At 46.6% G+C, this 18,929-nt stretch overlaps 1 protein-coding gene and 2 long non-coding RNA genes across 4 annotated transcripts; 2 read left to right on the forward strand and 1 right to left on the reverse strand.

The window, feature by feature from the left end:
* The first annotated feature begins 470 nt into the window (after positions 1-470).
* Positions 471-4,396, forward strand: LOC122204401 (neutrophil gelatinase-associated lipocalin-like). The gene is made up of 7 exons (XM_042911840.1): positions 471-643; positions 1,164-1,300; positions 2,697-2,776; positions 2,920-3,039; positions 3,261-3,359; positions 4,050-4,080; positions 4,203-4,396. The coding sequence occupies exons 1-6, from the start codon at positions 506-508 to the stop codon at positions 4,067-4,069; spliced, it is 594 nt and encodes a 197-aa protein (XP_042767774.1). The 5' UTR covers positions 471-505; the 3' UTR covers positions 4,070-4,080; positions 4,203-4,396.
* Positions 4,397-7,447: 3,051 nt separating this feature from the next.
* On the reverse strand, positions 7,448-18,417 carry LOC122204404. Of its 2 annotated transcripts, none has more exons than XR_006195651.1 (3): positions 18,250-18,417; positions 12,806-12,889; positions 7,448-7,652 (listed from the first exon to the last, which is right to left on the reverse strand). It is a non-coding gene; the product is annotated as an uncharacterized LOC122204404 (long non-coding RNA). The 2 variants fall into 2 exon arrangements; XR_006195650.1 differs by having other exon boundaries at positions 12,806-13,011.
* On the forward strand, positions 9,569-15,541 carry LOC122204405. Its single transcript, XR_006195652.1, has 3 exons — positions 9,569-9,646; positions 14,801-14,888; positions 15,264-15,541. It is a non-coding gene; the product is annotated as an uncharacterized LOC122204405 (long non-coding RNA).
* Positions 18,418-18,929: the final 512 nt, after the last annotated feature.

Raw genomic sequence — 18,929 nt, forward strand, 5'->3', positions numbered from 1 at the left:
TGGAGAACCAGAAAGCAACATTGGCTCCTTTGGTGTGAAGAATTCTCTGTTTTCACCAGGTGCAGGAAGGGGGTCCCACCACCCTTACCCCACCCCGCTCTTAAGCTCCAGTTGAGAGGCTCCTGGCAGTCAGACAGCTGGTCCATATCGAAGACCCCTGACCACTCACAGTGCTAACCAGAGGGAAGAGAGTGTGGAAGGAGTCACTGTCCCCTCCAGAGATGTGGAGATATGGGGAATGCACCCTCCCACCTCCTGGACCTTTCTGCCCCTCATCTTGCATAATTCTGACCTGAGGGAAAGGACAGAGAGCTTGCCATGATCCTCAGCACGAGTTGCTGGCAATTGCCTCATCCTTCCAGGATTTGGCAAAGGATAAGTTGCTCCACCCTGGGGTTACCTATTGGCCACAAAGACCATAAATAGCATCCCCCCAGAAGCCTCCTCACTCATCCCTTCTTTCAGGGAAACTGAAAGTGGTGCCTGCCTCCTTGGCCCTGAAGTCATGGCCTTAGGTCTCCTGTGGTTGGGCCTTGTCCTGCTGGGAGCCCTGCAGACCAAGGCCCAGGACTCCACCCCAAACCTGATCCCAGCCCCTCCTCTGCTCTGGGTCCCTGTGGAGCCTGTCTTCCAGGAACAGCTGGTAAGTGACCTGAAGGGGCAGCTGCAGGGAGACCCCTGAGAAGAGTGTCAACAGAGGGGAGGAGAGGCAGGATGGGCTCAGGCTTTAGCTCAGTCTGCTCTCTCGGGTGCCCTGATGGAAGGCACACCCCATGCCCCCATCCACACCCAACCTTGCTGACAAGTGGGTCAGCTGAGCAGACTCCCCTTGTCCATACTCTCTTCCAAAATCTCCACAGTCAATGCCAGGTGGGAAGATCTTCAGGCCCTCTACATGATGAAGAAACAGGCTCAGGGATTCCAGTGGCCATTTGCCAAGTGTCACCTTGTCCCTGACACACTCAGGGCTCCTGCCTGGCCTGATGGGCTCCAGCTCCTGCCAGGCTCATCAGCCCAGCCTGTGTGGCCAGTCTGGGTCCCTGCAGTCCCATTAGAGGTACTTATGTTACAGGCCCAGGCCGCCTAGAAGTGCCTGCAGGGATGGAGCAGGAGGGCCCCCTGTGGCTGCCTCTGGCTCTGCCTATCATCAGCCCCCACTGTAGTTCCAGGGGAAATGGTACGTCTTAGGATTGGCAGGGAACGAATTTAATAAAGAAAAAGACAGCCAGTTGAAGATGTATACCGACACCTTCGAGCTGAATGAAGACAACAGCTACAATGTCACCTCTGCCCTGGCCTGGTGAGAGCAACCACTGCCTAGAGGAGCATGGGGTGCTGAGAGGACTGCCGTGGAGGTACAATAGGCAGACTGATGTCATAGCGAAGGGGTGACCAAAGCTGAAAGATGATCATTCATCCTACCACTGGGTACTGGATCCCTGTATTTATTCCTTCTTTCATTCACTGGATCAACATTTCTCAGTCACTTCAGCACAGACAGAAGACAGTCCTGGGAATGGACACAGACTGTCATCAGGAAACAAGACAAAGAGAACAGGGTGTCCTAGAATGGGAGGAGGGTCACTGGATCCAGCCTGGGATCCCACCTAGGGCTTTGTCAAGAGCTTCCAGGGAGATGGTTGTGGGATGGGCCTTAGGAACCAACCTGCATCAGAAGGAGGTCTGGGACCTTTGTGGCAGGCTGCTGGACTGAGTCAGAGAGAGCCACTTCTTCAAGAAACAGCAAGCCATTGCATGGTTGCCCTGAGCAGGAGTTGATGAGCAGTCTGGAGGGGGGGGGTGGCCACCCTGGCAGGAGCCTCAGGTCCTGGTGAAGAGCAGGTGTGGCTGTAGCAGGGAGAAGAATGATGGTGTGCAGCCCAGGAGGCTGATCAGTCATAGGTGGGAGAGGACCAGAGCAGGGGTGGATTAGGACCTAGAGAGGGGAAGCAAGGCTTACCCAGCTCCTCTGGGTTTCTGGCTCTGGCACTTGGGGATGGGACTAGAGCATCCGTCATAGAAGGATCAGAAGAAAGACAGATGCTGGGAGATTGGCTCTGGGGTGCTAGGGGACCAGATGGGATGCAGGTGAGAGGTCAGGTTTGGTCCAACAGCTAAGGGAGTCTTTGGCATCCAGCAGACTTGAGCCTTGGTGGTGATTTCCCCAGGAGAGGTTACAGCAAGAAGCCACAACATAAGATAGATGACAGGGTGCCTGGGTGGTCAGTTGGTTAAGCATCTGAGATTGACTCAGGTTATCATTTCATACTTTGTGGGTTCAAGCCCTGGGTCGGGCTCTGTGCTGACAGCTCAGAGCCTGGAGACTGCTTTGGATTCTGTGTCCTCCTCTCTGCTACCACCCACACCCCAGTTCATGCTCTGTCTCTCTATTTCTCAAAAATTAATGAACATCTAAAAAAAGTTTTTTTTTTAAAAAGAGTAAGTGACAAATGCCTCATGTGGGAGAGAGAATATAGAGGAAAACCACCAAAGGGAATCAGCCCAGAAGAAGGAAGGACAGTAGGTGCAGAGAGAGAGTCTGAGTAGGTCAGGTGTCTCAGGGCAGAGTTGGCAGGGACAGGCAGGGATGGGCTTAACGGGGAAGAGCCAGACCCATCTGAGGGGTGGGATGCGGGTCTCCTGCTGTGGCATGGTAGGCTGTCACCCTCTTATCCACCCTTCTCTTGCTTCCACAGGGACCAGCGCTGTGACCACTGGACCAAAATTTTCACCGCAAATTTGCATCTAGACCAATACACCGTGGGCAACATTGAGCGTGAGTCCTCAGTGGGGTGGGTCTCTGGGGGCAAAGACCTCCCTGCTGCTCCACACAGATGCCATTCTGTGGAGTCCAGGTAGGAATCAATAGCTCCCTCTGCCTGGCCAGGGCACGCAGATCCCTCACCATCCACCATGCAGGTTACACTGGAATCCAGAGCTACACTGCACAAGTGGTGACCACAGACTACAACCAGTTTGCCATTCTGTACTTCAAGAAAGTTTACGACAACCAGGAGAACATCAAGGTCGTCCTCTATGGTGGGTCTTACACCTGGTGTGACCCGGTTCTTGTTCATGCTGGGGGAGAAGAGGCCCATCGCATCCAGCCCTCAGGTCTCCTTCACTCTGAGCCCCAGGGAGGTGGGAGAGAGGTCTTTCCACAGAACCCCTCATGAGGAAGGGGTCTGAGTCTTTGTTCACGTGTTCGACAATCATTATGGAGCTTTCACCAGCCACTAACCAGCCATTCTTGGCCACAGGGAGGACCAAGGAGCTGCCTCCTGTGAAAGCAATCTTCATTATCTTTGCCAAATTCCTGGGCCTTACCGATGAGCACATCATCTTCCCTATCCCCAATGGTAATCACCAGCTGGGCAGAGGAGAAAGGCACATGGGGACTGTCCAGGATGTTGCCTCACTAGGGAAGAGGGGAGAGGAGGGATGAAGGCCCCTGCTGTGGTCACTGGAGCCCCAGGAGCCACTTCAGGTTCAGGAAGACCCTGCCACACCCAAGGTCCTGGTTCCCATGTGTTTTCCCTCACACTAGCTCAGACCTGCCCACATGAGTATTGCACACGTGGGACAAGTTTCCTCAGTCTCCTTGCCTGGCCACCTCCCCCTCCACCCAGTCCTGTTTGTCCTGGGCCAACTCCCCCTTTGCCTTGAGGCTGGTTCACCACTGACTTGGCAGGCACCCTTGTCCTCAGGCATCCTGGTCTGGGCAGGTGCCTCCCCAAGGCTGAGGGTGTGTCAGGACTCAGCAGGTAAACAGGCAGAAGGCTTGGTGCCCAAGCAGCAGTGTGGCTGGGCCTCACCTGCCTCCTTTGGAGAATGGGTGTCACCCAGGTCTGCTTGTCCTCAGGCCTCTCCTCCAGTCTCCTGACCCATCATCCAGTCCTCTGCTGTACTGTCTATGAAGGGAACCCCTAGAGCTTCTGTAGCTAGACTAGGCTGAGGCCCAGGGTAGCCCAGGGGCAATGCCGGGGCCCTGGAAGTCAGTGATCCCACACACACACCCCTATCCATGCTGACCACTTTGTCCCCCACAGATCAGTGCATCGATGAGTGAGCAAAGGTGCGGTAAGTATGGCTGTAGAGGGGGCTGATGGAAGCCAGGGTGCAGCTGGGAGGGGGTCCCAGATCTGCCTTTGTCCCACCTGCCCAGCACTGCTGCCCTCTCTATTCCCTTGACTCCTTCTCAGGTGCTCTCTGGCTCTCTCCACCCCATCCTCTCATGCCGACCTCTGCCCAGGGTACTGCCCAAGTGTTCCTACCAGCCTGGACAGCCCTGAGAGAGCCAGGAGACCCTTCTCACAGCACAGCCCACCAGCTGCTCCCCAGGCTGCCCAGCTGACAGAACTCCTCCTTGGTTGCTAAATAAACACATGTCCCCCAGTCCCCATTCTGTTCTCCTTGATCTCTGGGCCTTCTGAGAGAAAAAAGAGCAAAGGACAGGCTTCTATTAGCATCACTGCCAGGAGCTGTGATCCTCAGAAAGGGATTGAGGCCACAGAAGCAGTGTCCAGCTCTGACTGAATACTTCCAGCTCCCAAATCCAAGACCAGCCCCAGACCAGCGGCAGCCCTCAGTTCCCCTTGCCTCCTAGCACACTGCTGGGGCACAACTCACACCCATGTTCAGCCACCAGCTGAATGGTCCAATGGCAGAGGCCCAGCCAGGGTCAGGCAGCTGGAGAGGGTTGGGGGGGCTGAGTTGCTGGCACCCCCACTTCACCAGAATTGAAGTTTTGGGGTGATTGGGGGTCTGGAGCCAAGGGCCAAGAAAGAATTCTTGAAGACATCTTTGGTGCAAAAATGTGATTTTATTAAAGTACGGGGACAGGATCCATGGGCAGAAAGAGCTGCCCTGGGGATGTGAAGAGTGACTGCTTATATACTCAAGTTGGAGGCAGTAAAGTCAAGGTAGTTTCCTAAGAGATTTTCATATGCTAAAGAAGATTTACAGAATACTGGAGGCCTAGCTATTGTCAAGCTAAGGTATTTTTCCCTCTAGCAAACATCAACATTAAGACAGTAGGAAGTTCCTTGAGAAATGTTCTTCTCTGCCAGCCTCTAGTATCTGTCAACGGGCTGCAGGGTATCAGGAAATTAACATTACCTGCCATTTCTTCTTGCCTTTCTTCCCCATATTACTATGAGGGGTGATGTGGGGGCTCCAGGAAACTGAGTCTATAGGTTTCTGGAGATTAGGCTATTGATAAGATTGCCTTTTTCTTCTAATTTACTAAGATATTTGTAAACTGATGGAGACTTATATCCTCCATGACTGGGATCTCTATCAGTTAACCATTTGTTTTCTTTCCTTTCCTTTGTTTCTGGGCACCCAGGAGTGTCTGAGGAATGTCACACATCTCACCTGGGGTGGGGGGAGGGGTAATGCTAGTTTGTACTTTGCCCACAGCTTGCCTTATTCTCCCTCATCATATCACCCCTTGTTGCATCCACACGACTCCTGAATCAGAATGCTATGGGCACCAGTGACAGTCACAACAAAGTTTATTGCAATGAGAGGCAAGGCCAACCGATCAGGACTGACACTCTTTACAAGAGTGCGGTCTCGAACAGCCAGGGTACAGAGTTTTTATAGCCAACCACATCATCTTATCATCACCTGGGAGCAGAACAAAGGAATAGTTCCCAGATGGGGGTGGAAATAGTTCAGACATGCCCTTGCCCCAATCCAATCAAACACTAATCCAGTTGATTTTCTTTGAACTTTTGTTCCCTTGATTGATAGGATAAGGCTGTTATCTCTTAACCTATAGTGTTAAAACAAAGTTGTTATTTCTTAAGTCTACAGGTTAGCCCTACACTACAATTTAACCCTTACACCCTAAACAATTCTGACCCTTACATCTTTAAGGTTGTTGAAGGTGGAAAGTTTCATCTTCTGTAGCTATTTCTTGCTCAGTAGGGGCGTAGAGATGTCCCTACCTATGAGTCAATATTGATCAGTTGCTAAACATACAGAAGAGTTACAGAAGGCAGAGGCTGCTGGATCCAAAGTGGACAACAAGTATGAACCTCCTTAAGTAGAAAGGATCATCTTTTGGCTTGAAGTTATTGTAGTGATGGAGTCTTGTCACCATGTGGAGAGACATGGTAGAAAACAGCAAAATGTAATTAGAATAACAAGAAAGAATTGCCCAAATAAAAGTCCTTTGGGGTGTTGGTGGGGTGGTAAGGAGCTGACAGCCAGGAAAGAATTCTTGAAAACGTCTTTGGTGCAAAAAGGTGATTTTATTAAAGCGCAGGGTCAGGACTCAGGGGCAGGAAGAGCTGCACTGGGGTTGTGATGGGTAACTGATTATATACCCTCAGGTGGGGAGGGGATCAGGGATAGAGTAAGTCTCTAAGGTATTTTGAAAGCAAGGTTTCCATGACCTTGAGGGACCAGCTGTTTCTAGAGCAACACCATTATTACTGTTGAATAAAACCTCAATCATGAGACCCTTCAGATGTATATTGGGGAGGCCATAAACTTGGAGTATGATTGCTAGCATATACTTTGGGGCAGTTGAGATAAAGGAAGTAGACTTACAGGATCCTGGAGGTTGGGATAATGTTAAGCTAAGGTTCTCTTTGCCCCTGGCAAACTGTCATTAACGAGGCAGCTGAGATCCCAGAGGGAAGTTACTCTACTGGTTTCAAGGACTTGCCAATAGGCTGTAGGCAGTAAGAGGATTTAATTTTTCATTTGCCTTGGTTTCCTACATCACCATGGAAAGCATTTAAATGCCTTTCCTTTGTTCTTGGGTAGCCAGGAGTGTGTGAGAAATATGTCACATATTCCACCTGGGGGAGGGGGGATATGCCAGCCTGTTTTGCCCTCATTTTGCTCCACGCTCCCTCATCATATACCCTCTGAACAATTTTGACCCGTATATCTTTAAGGTTGTTTAGGGAAGAAGGTCTCATCTTCTTTAGCTTCTTCCTGCTGAGTAAGGGCATAGAATTGCCTACCTATGGGTCAATACTGGTTCATCAGGGAACATAGGGCAGTTAAGGTGATGCAGCTGAATCCAAGGTGGACAATGTGTATGAACCACCTCGAGTAGAAACAATCATCTCTTGGCTTGAAGTTATTGTAGTGATGGAGTCTTGGCACCAGGCAGAGAGACATGAGAGAAAATAGCAAAACATAAGTAGAATAACTAGAAAGATTAGCTCAAATGAAAAGTCCTTTGGTAGCTAACAAAAATCCTCCAGCCTAAGAGTTTTACCACTCACTAAGGAAAGAGAGGGATTGTTTAATGTGCCAATTTGAGTATTCATGTCAGTAAGAAATCCAGAATAATTTTTGGTTGTAATCTGGAATGTATACACAGCATTTTGTTCTTATGAGAGTATAAGTTCCACTTTGTGCAGCACTTAAAACATCTAATGCCATTCTGTTTTGTATAAGTGTTTTATGCATTTGAGTTATTTTGCTATGGAATGTGGTCTGGATCACCCAGCAGAAGAACCAAGCAGCACTTGGAGATCTTGGAAGGCAGGAGGTTTATTTCACACCGGTGTACCCAGAGGAGATAATTCTTCAGAGGTCTGAGTCCAGAGCATAAGCAGAGGGGACAATTTATAGTCTGTTACTTCTGCATTCTGCATTAGTTGTAATTTGGTATGCACAGTAAGCTGAGTGGGAAGAAAAACCCAGAAAGGGAGTCTTCAGTTGGGGACTGGAATTCACCTATCAGCCCTGTTGGCCATCTTATAACAGATTTTTCCCTATCATTCCCCCCCTTTGATGCCCCTTTAAACAGATGTAGGCTGTATTAAAGGGCATCATCTTCATTTATTAATGGCTTGTCCTTTTCCTTAGTTCCCTGACTTTGGTTGTGACTATGTCTGACTGGTCTCTGAGGAAGACACAGGTGCCCCCTTTCTCAACAATGAGGTCTAGTGCCTGTCTGTTCTGGAGGGCAACCCCTGCCAGGGAACTTATTTGGCTCTGTATGGACACTAGGGAGTTGGCCACTTGTTAGTCCCACAGATGAGCCTATGTCTCCTATGCGACTCCCTATCCCCATGGCTATTCCTGCCCCTAGGAGGATGGGTAGTAACATCACTCGTTTAGCCTGGGCCTTAGAGGTGAAGGTTAATCTAAGCACCAACTTTTATCCTCAGAATTATTTAATCTCTTTTTCCTGACGCTTGAGGCACATACATCAGAGCAAACACTTCCCAAAATGGCATTAGGAACCTCCCTACTGGCAGGCAAACCAGTAGACCGAAAGAGGTTACACCATATTTAAGCTTTTAAGCCCCCCAGATTCTTCCACTGAAGGTGCCCTGCTCTTACAAATGGGGCCCAGATTAGAGGCAATCAATACCAACAAAACATCCTATCCATAAGAGGAAGGTGAGTGCAAACAGGAACCTCTTGCTGTTTCCCCAGGTTTCTGGGGCAACCTCTGCCAATCCGATGGCAAAGAGTAAAGACAGTGCATTTATTTTATTGGACCAGTGATTCCTCAAGCTTCTGCCATGCATAGAGCAGCCAGCTTCCGGGATGTGGCTGGAGCAGGGCTGAAGATCAGACTTGGGTCAGTCTTCCAAGTCTGGGCTCCTCAGGATTGGCCCTCTTGACTCTGGAGTGATATCTGTGACCTTGAGGGCAGTAGGGGTGGTCGGGATAATGGTATGAGGCCCAGTCCACTGTGGTTTGAGAGGGTCTTTTTTCCAGTCTTTGACCTAGACCAAGTCCCCTGGTGAGAAGGGGTGTACAGGAGATCCTAAAGAGATTGGGGCCCTCTCTATGGTATATCATTGTAACTCATTTAGGGTGGCCCCTAAAGCTTGAAGTTGTTTTCTTATTCCCTTCCTGGGAGGCTCCCTAGACATGGAGGGGGCCTCCCATATATTAGTTCAAAAGGGGAGAAACCCTGGGTTCCTGGTGTGTAATGGGCATGCAGGAGGGCCAGGGGCAACAGGTCCAGCCATGGGAGGTCTGTTTCTTGACAGAACTTGGCTAAGGTTCCCTTAAGGGTGCAATTCATCTGCTCTACTTTTCCTGAGCTTTGAGGCCAGTAAGCAGTCCACCATGAATGCATGCCCATTATTGCTGTAGGTTGTGGCTGGTAAGCCTAACTGGGGGACAACTTCTTCTTTGAACTCCTGGTGGGGGTCACAGCATGGATAAGGGAGGGAGCTATGTCTACCTCCTTATTAGCTGCTATATTGGCTGCTTTGTCTGCTAGACGATTTCCTTGTGCTGTAGGGTCATCTCCCTTCTGGTGTCCTTTGCAGTGTAGAACTGCAACTTTTTTGGAAGCCAGAAGGCCTTGAGGAGCTTTAATATTTCCTCCTCATTTTTGATGGTCTTCTCCACCATGGTGAGGAGGTCCCTCTCTTTGTAGATTGCCCCATGTATGTGTACAGTAGCAAAGGTGTACTGGGAGTCAGTTGACTCGCTTGTCCTTACTAATGGTGAGGGCTCGGATTAAGGCATGTCACTGCATACCCCGCCTTTTGAATGCCCTCTTTGATGAAACTGCTACCATCACTGAACAAGGTGAGGTCTGGGTTTTGGTCATACAGATCTGCCTGGTCATGCAGATCTGGGCAGCTTGCGAATACTTTATCCGTCACCTCAGAACAGTCATGATCTGGTTTCCCTTCCTCAGAAGGTAGGAAAGTTGCAGGGTTCAGTGTCTGCACTATTTTAAGAGTGACCCATGGATTCTCACAGAGGCGCCCCTGGTATTGTGCTAGCCAAAAGTTGGAGAGGCATGAGAGACATGACAGCATGAGGAACCTTGACATTTAGTTCTTGTCCCAGGGTGAGTTTATCTGACTCTTCAATGAGCAGAACTGTGGCCGCTAGTGCCCTAAGACATAGTGGCCATTCTGCCGCCACTGGGTCCAGCCTCTTCTGGCCATTGCCGAGGTCCAGTGGTCTGTGTGAGAACCCCAAGGGCGACCTTTTCCTTCTCATGCACAAAGAGATTGAAAGGCTTTTTTATATTCAGCAGGCCAAGGGCTGGTGCCTGCCCCAAGGTGGCCTTTATCTCTAGGAATGCAGCTTTGGCCTCCTTTGTCCAGACAGGTGGTTCTCAATCCAGTCCTACCAAGAGATTATAGAGGGGTCTTGCTATTGCTGAGAATCTGGGAATCCAGATTTGGCAGAATTCTGCAGCCCCAAGGAATTTTTGTAGCCCCCTCTTAGTTTGGGGCTGAGGTAGGGAGGTGATGACCTTCTTTCTCTCTGACCCTGGTGCTCTTTTTCCTTGGGTTGGACTTGCTGTTGGCAGATCTGTACCTTGTTTTCATGAGACCTGATACCCTGAGTCTGACAGGAGTTGGAGGAGGGCCCTTGTTCCCGCTGTACAATTTTCTTGGGTAGAGCTGACAAGGAGGAAGTCATCTACATACTGGAGAAGGTGCAGCATGTGACCTCCCTTGGAAAGCTGGCAAAATCTCTGGCCAGTGCCTCCCAAAAGAGGGTAGGCAAATTTTTAAGCCCCTGTGGGATGTGTGTCCCAGTCAGTTGCATCTGATGCCCTGGGTCTGGTTCAGTCCATTTGAAGACAAACAAATGTTGGCTCTGGGGGGCCAAGCAGAGGCAGAAGGCATCCTTTAAGTCTAGACAAGTAAACCATCTGGTAGAGCCTGGGATATGGCTGAGGAGGGTTCGGGACCACCAGGTGCAAGGAGCTTGAACTGGTCGGTACCCTCTTACCGGCTTCTTGACTGGCAAGAGCAGAGTGTTCCAGGGTGGTTGACATTCAACCAGAATGGCTGCTTCTTTGAGTCTGGTCAGGTGTTCTTGGATGCCTGCCCTTGTCTCTTGTGAGAGGGGGTATTGCCGCTGTCTCTGTGGGTGAGCCCCTGGGATTAACTCTACAATGACAGGGGCCCCTTGTGGGCGAGTCCGGGGAGGGGGGTTGTCCTCAGCCCATACAGTGGGGAAGGCAGTCCTGAATTCGGGTGGGCCACTTGGTTGGGCCTGGGTGCATAATAGCCTCCACTTGGATCCAATCAGAGGTTGGTGCATCCTGTTGGCTCAAAGGTTACTTGGGCCCCCAGCTTTGAGAGTATATCCTGGCTGAGGGGAGGGATAGGGCACTCAGGTAGGCAGAGGAACTCATGTTGTACCGTGTGGCCCCTGAGTTCACATAAACATCATAGTTTGATCCCCTTTTATTTTGACCATGGGCTCATAGGGGCCAAAAAGAACCCTGGTCCCCCTCAATCTGAATCTATTCCTGCTAGGCCTATGAGGTCTTTTTTGCAGGGTTCTTGTGCATGTCGGCTGGGTTTCTGGGACTTTCCCCGGTTGGGACATTTATTCTTTTAATGTCCTTTCTCCTTGCAGTAGGCGCACTTATCCCTTGCTAAGGAGGTTTTGGGCCTCCTCCCTTTTGGTGGCTGGACCTTCCTCCCCATCCTTTTGTGGTGGCTCTCTTGTGCCTCAGGGTCAAACTGGGTGTAAGCCTTGCATAGCATCTCATAGTAATCCCTGGGGGATTCTCCTTGCTGCTGAGCATATTAGTGGGCTTCTTTGTCCCTGCTCGGATCCCCCGGAGGAGAGCCTCTGGTACTGGTGGCTGTGGACTGGCATCTGGAGACTGTCTGCACCTGGCTGAGGGCACAATCTGGCCGATGATCTGGGGGAGAGAGGATCTTCCAAGTCCAGAGGTGGTGGGGAGACTGAAGGTGACAGAGTATCAGGAACTGGGGGATTGATATCGTGAGGGCAAGATTGGTTCTTCCTCTGGATCACTGGCAAGAATTTGTGGAGGTCAGGACTTCTGTTGACCTTCCTTGAGCCACTTTGTCAAAGTGACTAAGACCCTAGCCTGTCCCTGTTTGTTGCAGGTAAATTGCACCCAAGGGGGTAGGGTTTGGGTAATCTCTAACCAGGAATCGATATACAGGAACTGATCAGGATAACCTGGGTCTCTGGTGACAACATGCCAGATGCAGAGGACTTTTGGGACATCTAAGGTTCCCTCTGAGGACCATCCTACACCAAAAGTGGGCCATTCTAACTCACGTAGATTCCTTAACTTGCTGGGGGGTATCTTAATTCCATAGTCTCCCGAAAACCCCTTCTTTGCTCTGTCCTGACCCCATAATGTTCCTGTGAGACAGAGTCACAAAGACAGACAGAAGGGTAGGAGTGCCCCCTCTAATGAGGAGACCAGTCAGATGCCCATCTGGCTATGTCCCAAAGGAACTTAGGTAATGCTTAGCCGTAGCAGTCTCAGCTTTGTGACTTTCGATCGGAAACTATTCCGATGCCACCATAATCTGTGTGCCATTTGCCACGGAATCGCAGATGGGCCCATTCAGACTCCGTGGGCTTTTGTGGACCTTAAGGGTGCCCACCTGTGGAGCCACAGTATCGAACTCAGCAGGCAAGCCAGACCAAGTCACACATTCACACTCACATAGACACCAGAGGTTATTACATTCCCTCCCACAGAATTTCTACCTGTGAGACCTCTGAGGTCTCTGGGGATTGATCAGGTCTCTCTTCCACCCCTGTGGGTGGGTCGGACTGAATTCCTACCTGTGAGACCACTGAAGTCTCCGGGGAGTGATCAGGTCCCCCTTCCACCCTTATGGGTTGGCCAGACTGAATTGGGGCTCCTTACCTGTAAGACCTCTGAGGTCTCCAGGGAATGACCAGGTCCCTCTTCCACCCCTATGGGTGGGCTGGACTGAATTGGGGCTCCATACCACAATTCCTACCTGTGAGACCACTGAGGTCTCTGGGGCATGATCAGGTCCCCCTTCTACCACTATAGGTGGGCCAGACTGAATTGGGTCCCAGGCCTTACCGGTATCTGATGTCAGGTCCAGGTCCTCATCTGCCAAGTCTCCTTGCATCTGGCAAATGGCGGAGCGGGGCCAGCTTGAGGGGACTGTGTGGGAGACTGCAGAAGATCAGGCAGGGCACGCCTTCTCCGTTGCGATTCCTCGTTCTGTCACCACCTCGCTATTTTCCCAAACCAGTGGCAACAATGGGCCAGAGCAGTTGGGTTTCCTGGTCAGGGAACCAAATGTTATGGAAAGTGGCCTGGATCACCCAGCAGAAGAACCAAGTGGCCCTCAAAGATCTTGGAAGGCAGGAGGTTTATTTCACACCAGTGGGCTCAGAGGAGATAACTCTCCAGAGGTCTGAGTCCAGAGCATAAGCAGAAGGGACAATTTATGGTCTGTTCCTTCCGCATTCTGCATTAGTAGTAATTTGGTGAATGCAGCAAGCTGGGTGGGAAGAAAAACTCAGAAGTGGAGTCTTCCATCGGGGATTGGAATTCCCCTATGAGTCATGTAGGCCATCTTATAACAGATTTTTCCTTATCAATTTTAGTATTTAGTTATATAATATTAAGAGTTATTTAAGGCCTTAACTGTGTAACAAGTGGTATATAGCCATCATATAGATTCTGTTTTGTTTAGTAAGCAATCAGGTAATTAAAAAGAGGTACTTTTATAGAAAAAAGAAAAATACAGGCTGATGCTTATAGCAGATTACAAACCCAGTGTGTTTCAGTGCTGACAGTGAGATTTTTTAGATGTTAGACTTGAAGCATCCTTGGATGCTTGTGGGAACAGGCAGCAGGAATCAGATTGGTCTTTCTGGTTTGTAACTCAAATGTCTGTGGTGATCCTTTTGAATGGCCCATTGTAAGAAGAAATTGTTAGTAGAAACTGGGAAAGGAAGATGAAAAAGAAAGGTACAACCATCCTCAGAGAAATATGAGGTCTTCCACAGGTTGACAGGAATAAGAAGGCACATTCGTTTGCTTGTTAATTCCTGTGAAGGGGTACAGGTATTATTTTAAATATAGGAGCCCATGAAGTGTTCCCTTCCAACTTGATCGCAGTGGGGGTATATAATATGACCCAGTAGGGGCTCTTCAAGTTTGAAGTTAAACCCACTGTTGTTTTAGACTTTCAATCTTTTCAATAAACTAGGTCTTTTGGGTTTATATGGGGTGGGTTTCTAGTAACTGTCAGATCAGGTGTAGGGAGGATATGGTTGGCATATTTAGAGATTTAGGAATTAACCTGGCCTCCAGTGAATAGTAAAGCACTTTAGTCTTTATACAGTTATTGGGGGAATCCATCCCATTTTCCAGTTATTTAAATAATCATATGCCCATGGGGACTTATTATTATCTCCACTGAGTAACAAGCACAGAAGATTTTCTATACATGAAATATTGTGACAATTTTTCTGAAGTTTACCTCGAGTTGTGTAGTTTAGGCAAACAGCAAACATTTAAAGACAATCAGAACTAGAATTCAACATCCAGAAAGCTGCATTATGGAAATATAGTTTTTCCTCTCTAAAACCTTCATTTCCAGAAAGAGCCAAATCAAGACTAATTCCTTTACAAAACAAGTCCAGTTTTAAGAAACTTTGCCTAATGATTTACATAACCTCAGTAAGAATAGTGATTGATCCTAAGGATCTTTTAAAGTTTGCTTTGCTGAAACCTTTTATAAGGAATCTCCAGATTGAACTGGAGACTGAACTGATTGGCCTCTCCAGGCCAGGAGCCAAGTCAAGTACTTCCATCAGCAGGCCTGCAATACTTGTAGATTGGGCAATTCCTCTCCACAAGGTCCCCAAGATATCCTGAGGTCCCTGCACCTGCCCAGAAGTGACATTCTTTACTCATCTGGTAAGTCTGATCGGAACTCTGTAAGCAAGGCATCAGGCCAACATTCCCAAGGGGCTTTATTTGCTCCATGTTTCATAAAGTCAACCTTAGTTCCATAAAGCCATATAGTCATATCAGAGTCTATGCATTTCTCTCAAATAGGACATTCCAGTCAAAACCTTGGTAAAATGAACAGTATTCTCAATGGTGTCTTTTACAAGGAGGACAGATTCTCACTGAACTTACTCAGGTAAGTATGATGGCTGTGGAAGTATACTTAATGAGACATTTGAATTTCAGAAGGTTCAGGTAGAGAGAAAAGTTAAATGTTTCAATTTATTTATAGAGGAATATTTTATCACATTTCTGTACATTATACATATCTTAAGAGAAGGTTTCCTTAATCTGGAAGAGCAAACATTAGAGATCCAGCAATGTTTTCAACAAGGGTCACAAAAACTATAACCTTTCTCAGTTCATTTAGTCCCATATTACTAATTGTTGTTCAGTTCAAGTGTAGCTTTTTAGTTCTGGACATTCTTACCTATTTTAGTTTTAGGATTTTAAAGCTGCCAAATAACTGAATTTGTCCTAAAAGCCCTTTTAATAAATCTCCTGGATTTAGGAGGAAGAGGAAACATGTTTTGTAAGAGAATAAGTACAATAATTATAAGTGACAAAACTCAAAAATGGACATGGTTAACAATCTGATGAGAGTTCGTTATGATGCAATTGACAAGGATATTTGGTTACTTCTGTGATACATAACACTTTAATAATCAGAATGTCACGTGACAACCTTATTACAAAAACGTATTAAAACTTTGGGAATTCGAACTTCAAGCTGTATTACAAGCTGTAATCATCAAGACAGTATGGTACTGGCACAAAAACAGACACTCAGATCAATGGGACGGAATAGAAAACTCAGAAATGGACCCACAAATGTATGGCCAACTAATTTTTGACAAAGCAGGAAAGAATATCCAAAGGAATAAAGACAGTCTCTTCAGCAAGTGGTGCTGGGAAAACTGGACAGTGACATGCAGAAAAATGAACCTGGATCACTTTCTTACACCATACCCCAAAATAAAATCAAAATGGATGAAAGACCTAAATGTAAGACAGGCAACCATCAAAATCTTTGAGGAGAAAGCAGGCAAAAACTTCTTTGGCCTTGGCCACAGCAACTTCTTACTCAACACGTCTCTGAGGCAAAGGAAACAAAAGCAAAATGAACTATTGGGACCTCATCAAAATAAAAGCTTCCGCACAGCAAAGGAAATAATCAACAAAACTAAAAGGCAATGATGGAATGCGAGAAGATATTTGCAAATAACATATGAGATAAAGGGTTAGTATCCAAAATCTATAAAGAACTTATCAAACTCAACACCCAAAAAACAAAAATCCAGTGAAGAAATGGGCAAAAGACATGAATAGACACTTCTTCGAAGAAGACATCCAGGTGGCCAACTGACACATGGAAAAATGCTCAACATCACTCATCATCAGGGAAATACAAATCAAAACCACAATGAAATACCACCTCACACCTGTCAGAATGGCTAACATTAACAACTCACACAACAACAGATGTTGGCGAGGATGCAGAGAAAGAGGATCTCTTCTGCACTGCTGGTGGGAATGCAAACTGGTGCAGCCACTCTGTATGGAGGTTCCTCAAAAAAATTAAAAATAGAACTATCCTACAACCCAGCAATTGCACTACTAGGTATTTATCCAAGGGACACAGGTATGCTGTTTCAAAGGAGCACATGCACCCCAATGTTTACAGTGACACTATCAACTATAGCCAAAGTATGGAAAGAGCCCAAATGTCCATCAATGGATGAATGGATAAAGAAGATGTGGTATATAGATACAATGGAGTATTACTTGGCAATCAAAAAGAATGAAATCTTGCCATTTACAACTAGGTGGCTGGAACTAGAGGGTATTATGCTAAGAGAAATTAGTCAGAGAAAGACAAATATCATATGATTTCATTAATATGAGGATTTTAAGATACAAAACAGATGAACATAAGGGAAGGGAAGCAAAAATAATATAAAAACAGCAAGGGGGACAAAACATAAGAGACTCTTAAATATGGAGAACAAACAGAAGGTTACTGGAGGGGTTGTGGGAGGGTGGATGGGCAAAATGGGTAAGGGGCATTAGGAATCTACTCCTGAAATCATTGTTACACTATATGATAACTAACTTGAATGTAAATTTTTAAAAAGTAATTTAAAAAAAAGCTTTAGGAATTGCACATATCTTTGAACAGTTACAACATTCACCCAAGCAATGTCACCTAAGGTGCACCACTATTTAACAGGGCTTTTCACTTAACATACCAAATAAAAAGTCCTCCTTGGTCAAAGGGACTTTCTGTACAATTTAAATGCTGGGAATTTTGTTAAACCTTAGAAAGTTATAGAGCACATCTGAAATGGGATTCAGATCATTACAAATCTTAAAGCTTTAAATTATTTATTTAACTAAGATGGTAATAAGAGATTCCAAAGGCAAATATGAAGGGTTATATAGTTGTTACAAAACTTTGCTCCTTTAACAGTTAGAAGTTTTAACTAAGCGATCAGTGACCTGATAAAGACAAAACCTGAAACTGTGGTTTTCCGGGCAGACAAAAGAGAATACAATCCTTTGTATATTATTATTATTATTATTATTTATCAAGAGCCGAACAATCCAAAAAAACTTTGTCTTTTGACAGAGAGAAAAGCAGAATTTCAACATTATAACAGTGTACCTTTGAAAATCCATTCATGGTAACTTAGTCTGTCATAACTACACATAAAATTCCTTTCCACAGATTTCCCTTCATGAACCTTCTACAGCTTACCTTTGCACTCAGATTTTGTCCCAGGCCATTTTTCTCCAAACCAGTCTCATTTAGGACAAAATTACTTTCTTTTACTTGCAACAAAAAATATATTCCCATTCCTTTTCTCTTTTTTACACATTCATACTTTTTTACATATAGAGTTGCTTTCCTTATTTCCATCAGTCTTTTTATGTTTAGCAGAATTTTGACCTTTAGAAACCTTAGTCTCCAGCTGAGACTAAGTAGGACCCAATTCTAAACTGTTACACCAGAATCCTTTAGATGGCAAATTCATGAATCAATTAAGCACAAAGCATGTTTTCCAAAAGACTCAAATATTCCTAGTTTCTCTGCAATAAGAAGTCAAAAGCACAAATCTATGTTCAGTAATCAATGCTTTAGCACTCCATTCTATTTGGAAAAGGCCTAGATATCCAGCGAATTCAATCTCATTTATTCAAGTGTCAGATTACCAAAGACATTGAAAGCTCTCTTAACAATTATCTATGAAAACTTTGAGATACACAAAATTACCCTTTAAGTTATCATTTGCTAATACATTGCAACAGAGACAACATGATCTTATTTGACCTTTAGGAAACCTTGGCAGAATAAAAGTTCTGTATTTGATGCTGATAACTCTAAATACATGTCTGTCTTAGTTAAACTAACACACAAGTAAAATTAAACACTGAATACGTTCCACCTGCATTCACTTAAAGGACAATCAGTTTGTTCCCCACTGTCACTTTTTTACCTAGGACAGCAATGGGGGAATCTGAAGTGGGCGATCCAAGGAGGTGCTCATCGCTCCTTGACATCGCGGGTGGGAGGATGGTATAGAAGCCAGTTATGTACGTCACAGAGAAAGTGATGCAGAAACAAGAGGAGAGACAGGGGAAGGCACAAGAGGCGAAGTGCCAGAAGGCAGAGAAAGAGGATTCCTGATTCTAAACCTTGTCAGCTGGGAAAGAAGGGATGCCATGTTGTTTGTTCGTTTGCTTGTTTGTTTGTTTGATTTCACCCAGGTGGAAATAGGGAGTCTATGTCAGGCTAGAGAAGACAAGGGATTTCCCTGAAACAAAGGGAGTTTGGGCAGCTGCTTAGGAATATTCTTTAAAGTCCACATCCCAAAGTAGACTACCCACAGTTGGCTCCAATTATAGCTGTTAACTTGGCAACTGAATGAGGGAGAGGCCCCCACATCTATTAGGAGGAGGAACACAGAGAAAGAGTCAGCATCCCCTTTGTCAAGGATGGCCTGTGTTTCCTCTAACACCTGAATTCCATCAGGAGGAGGCCTGTTAGGACATCCACTATATCAGGAAGAAGTTTACTAGCCAAACACATTCTTTTGGTCCGGGTCCTGACTTAGAGCTGTGATGGCCTGGAACTAAGGTACCTCCATCCATTGGCCCTGTTTCCTACAGAAGAGAT

This window comes from Panthera leo, chromosome D4, assembly GCF_018350215.1.
Source record: "Panthera leo isolate Ple1 chromosome D4, P.leo_Ple1_pat1.1, whole genome shotgun sequence".
In the NCBI taxonomy this organism is placed as follows: domain Eukaryota; kingdom Metazoa; phylum Chordata; class Mammalia; order Carnivora; family Felidae; genus Panthera; species Panthera leo.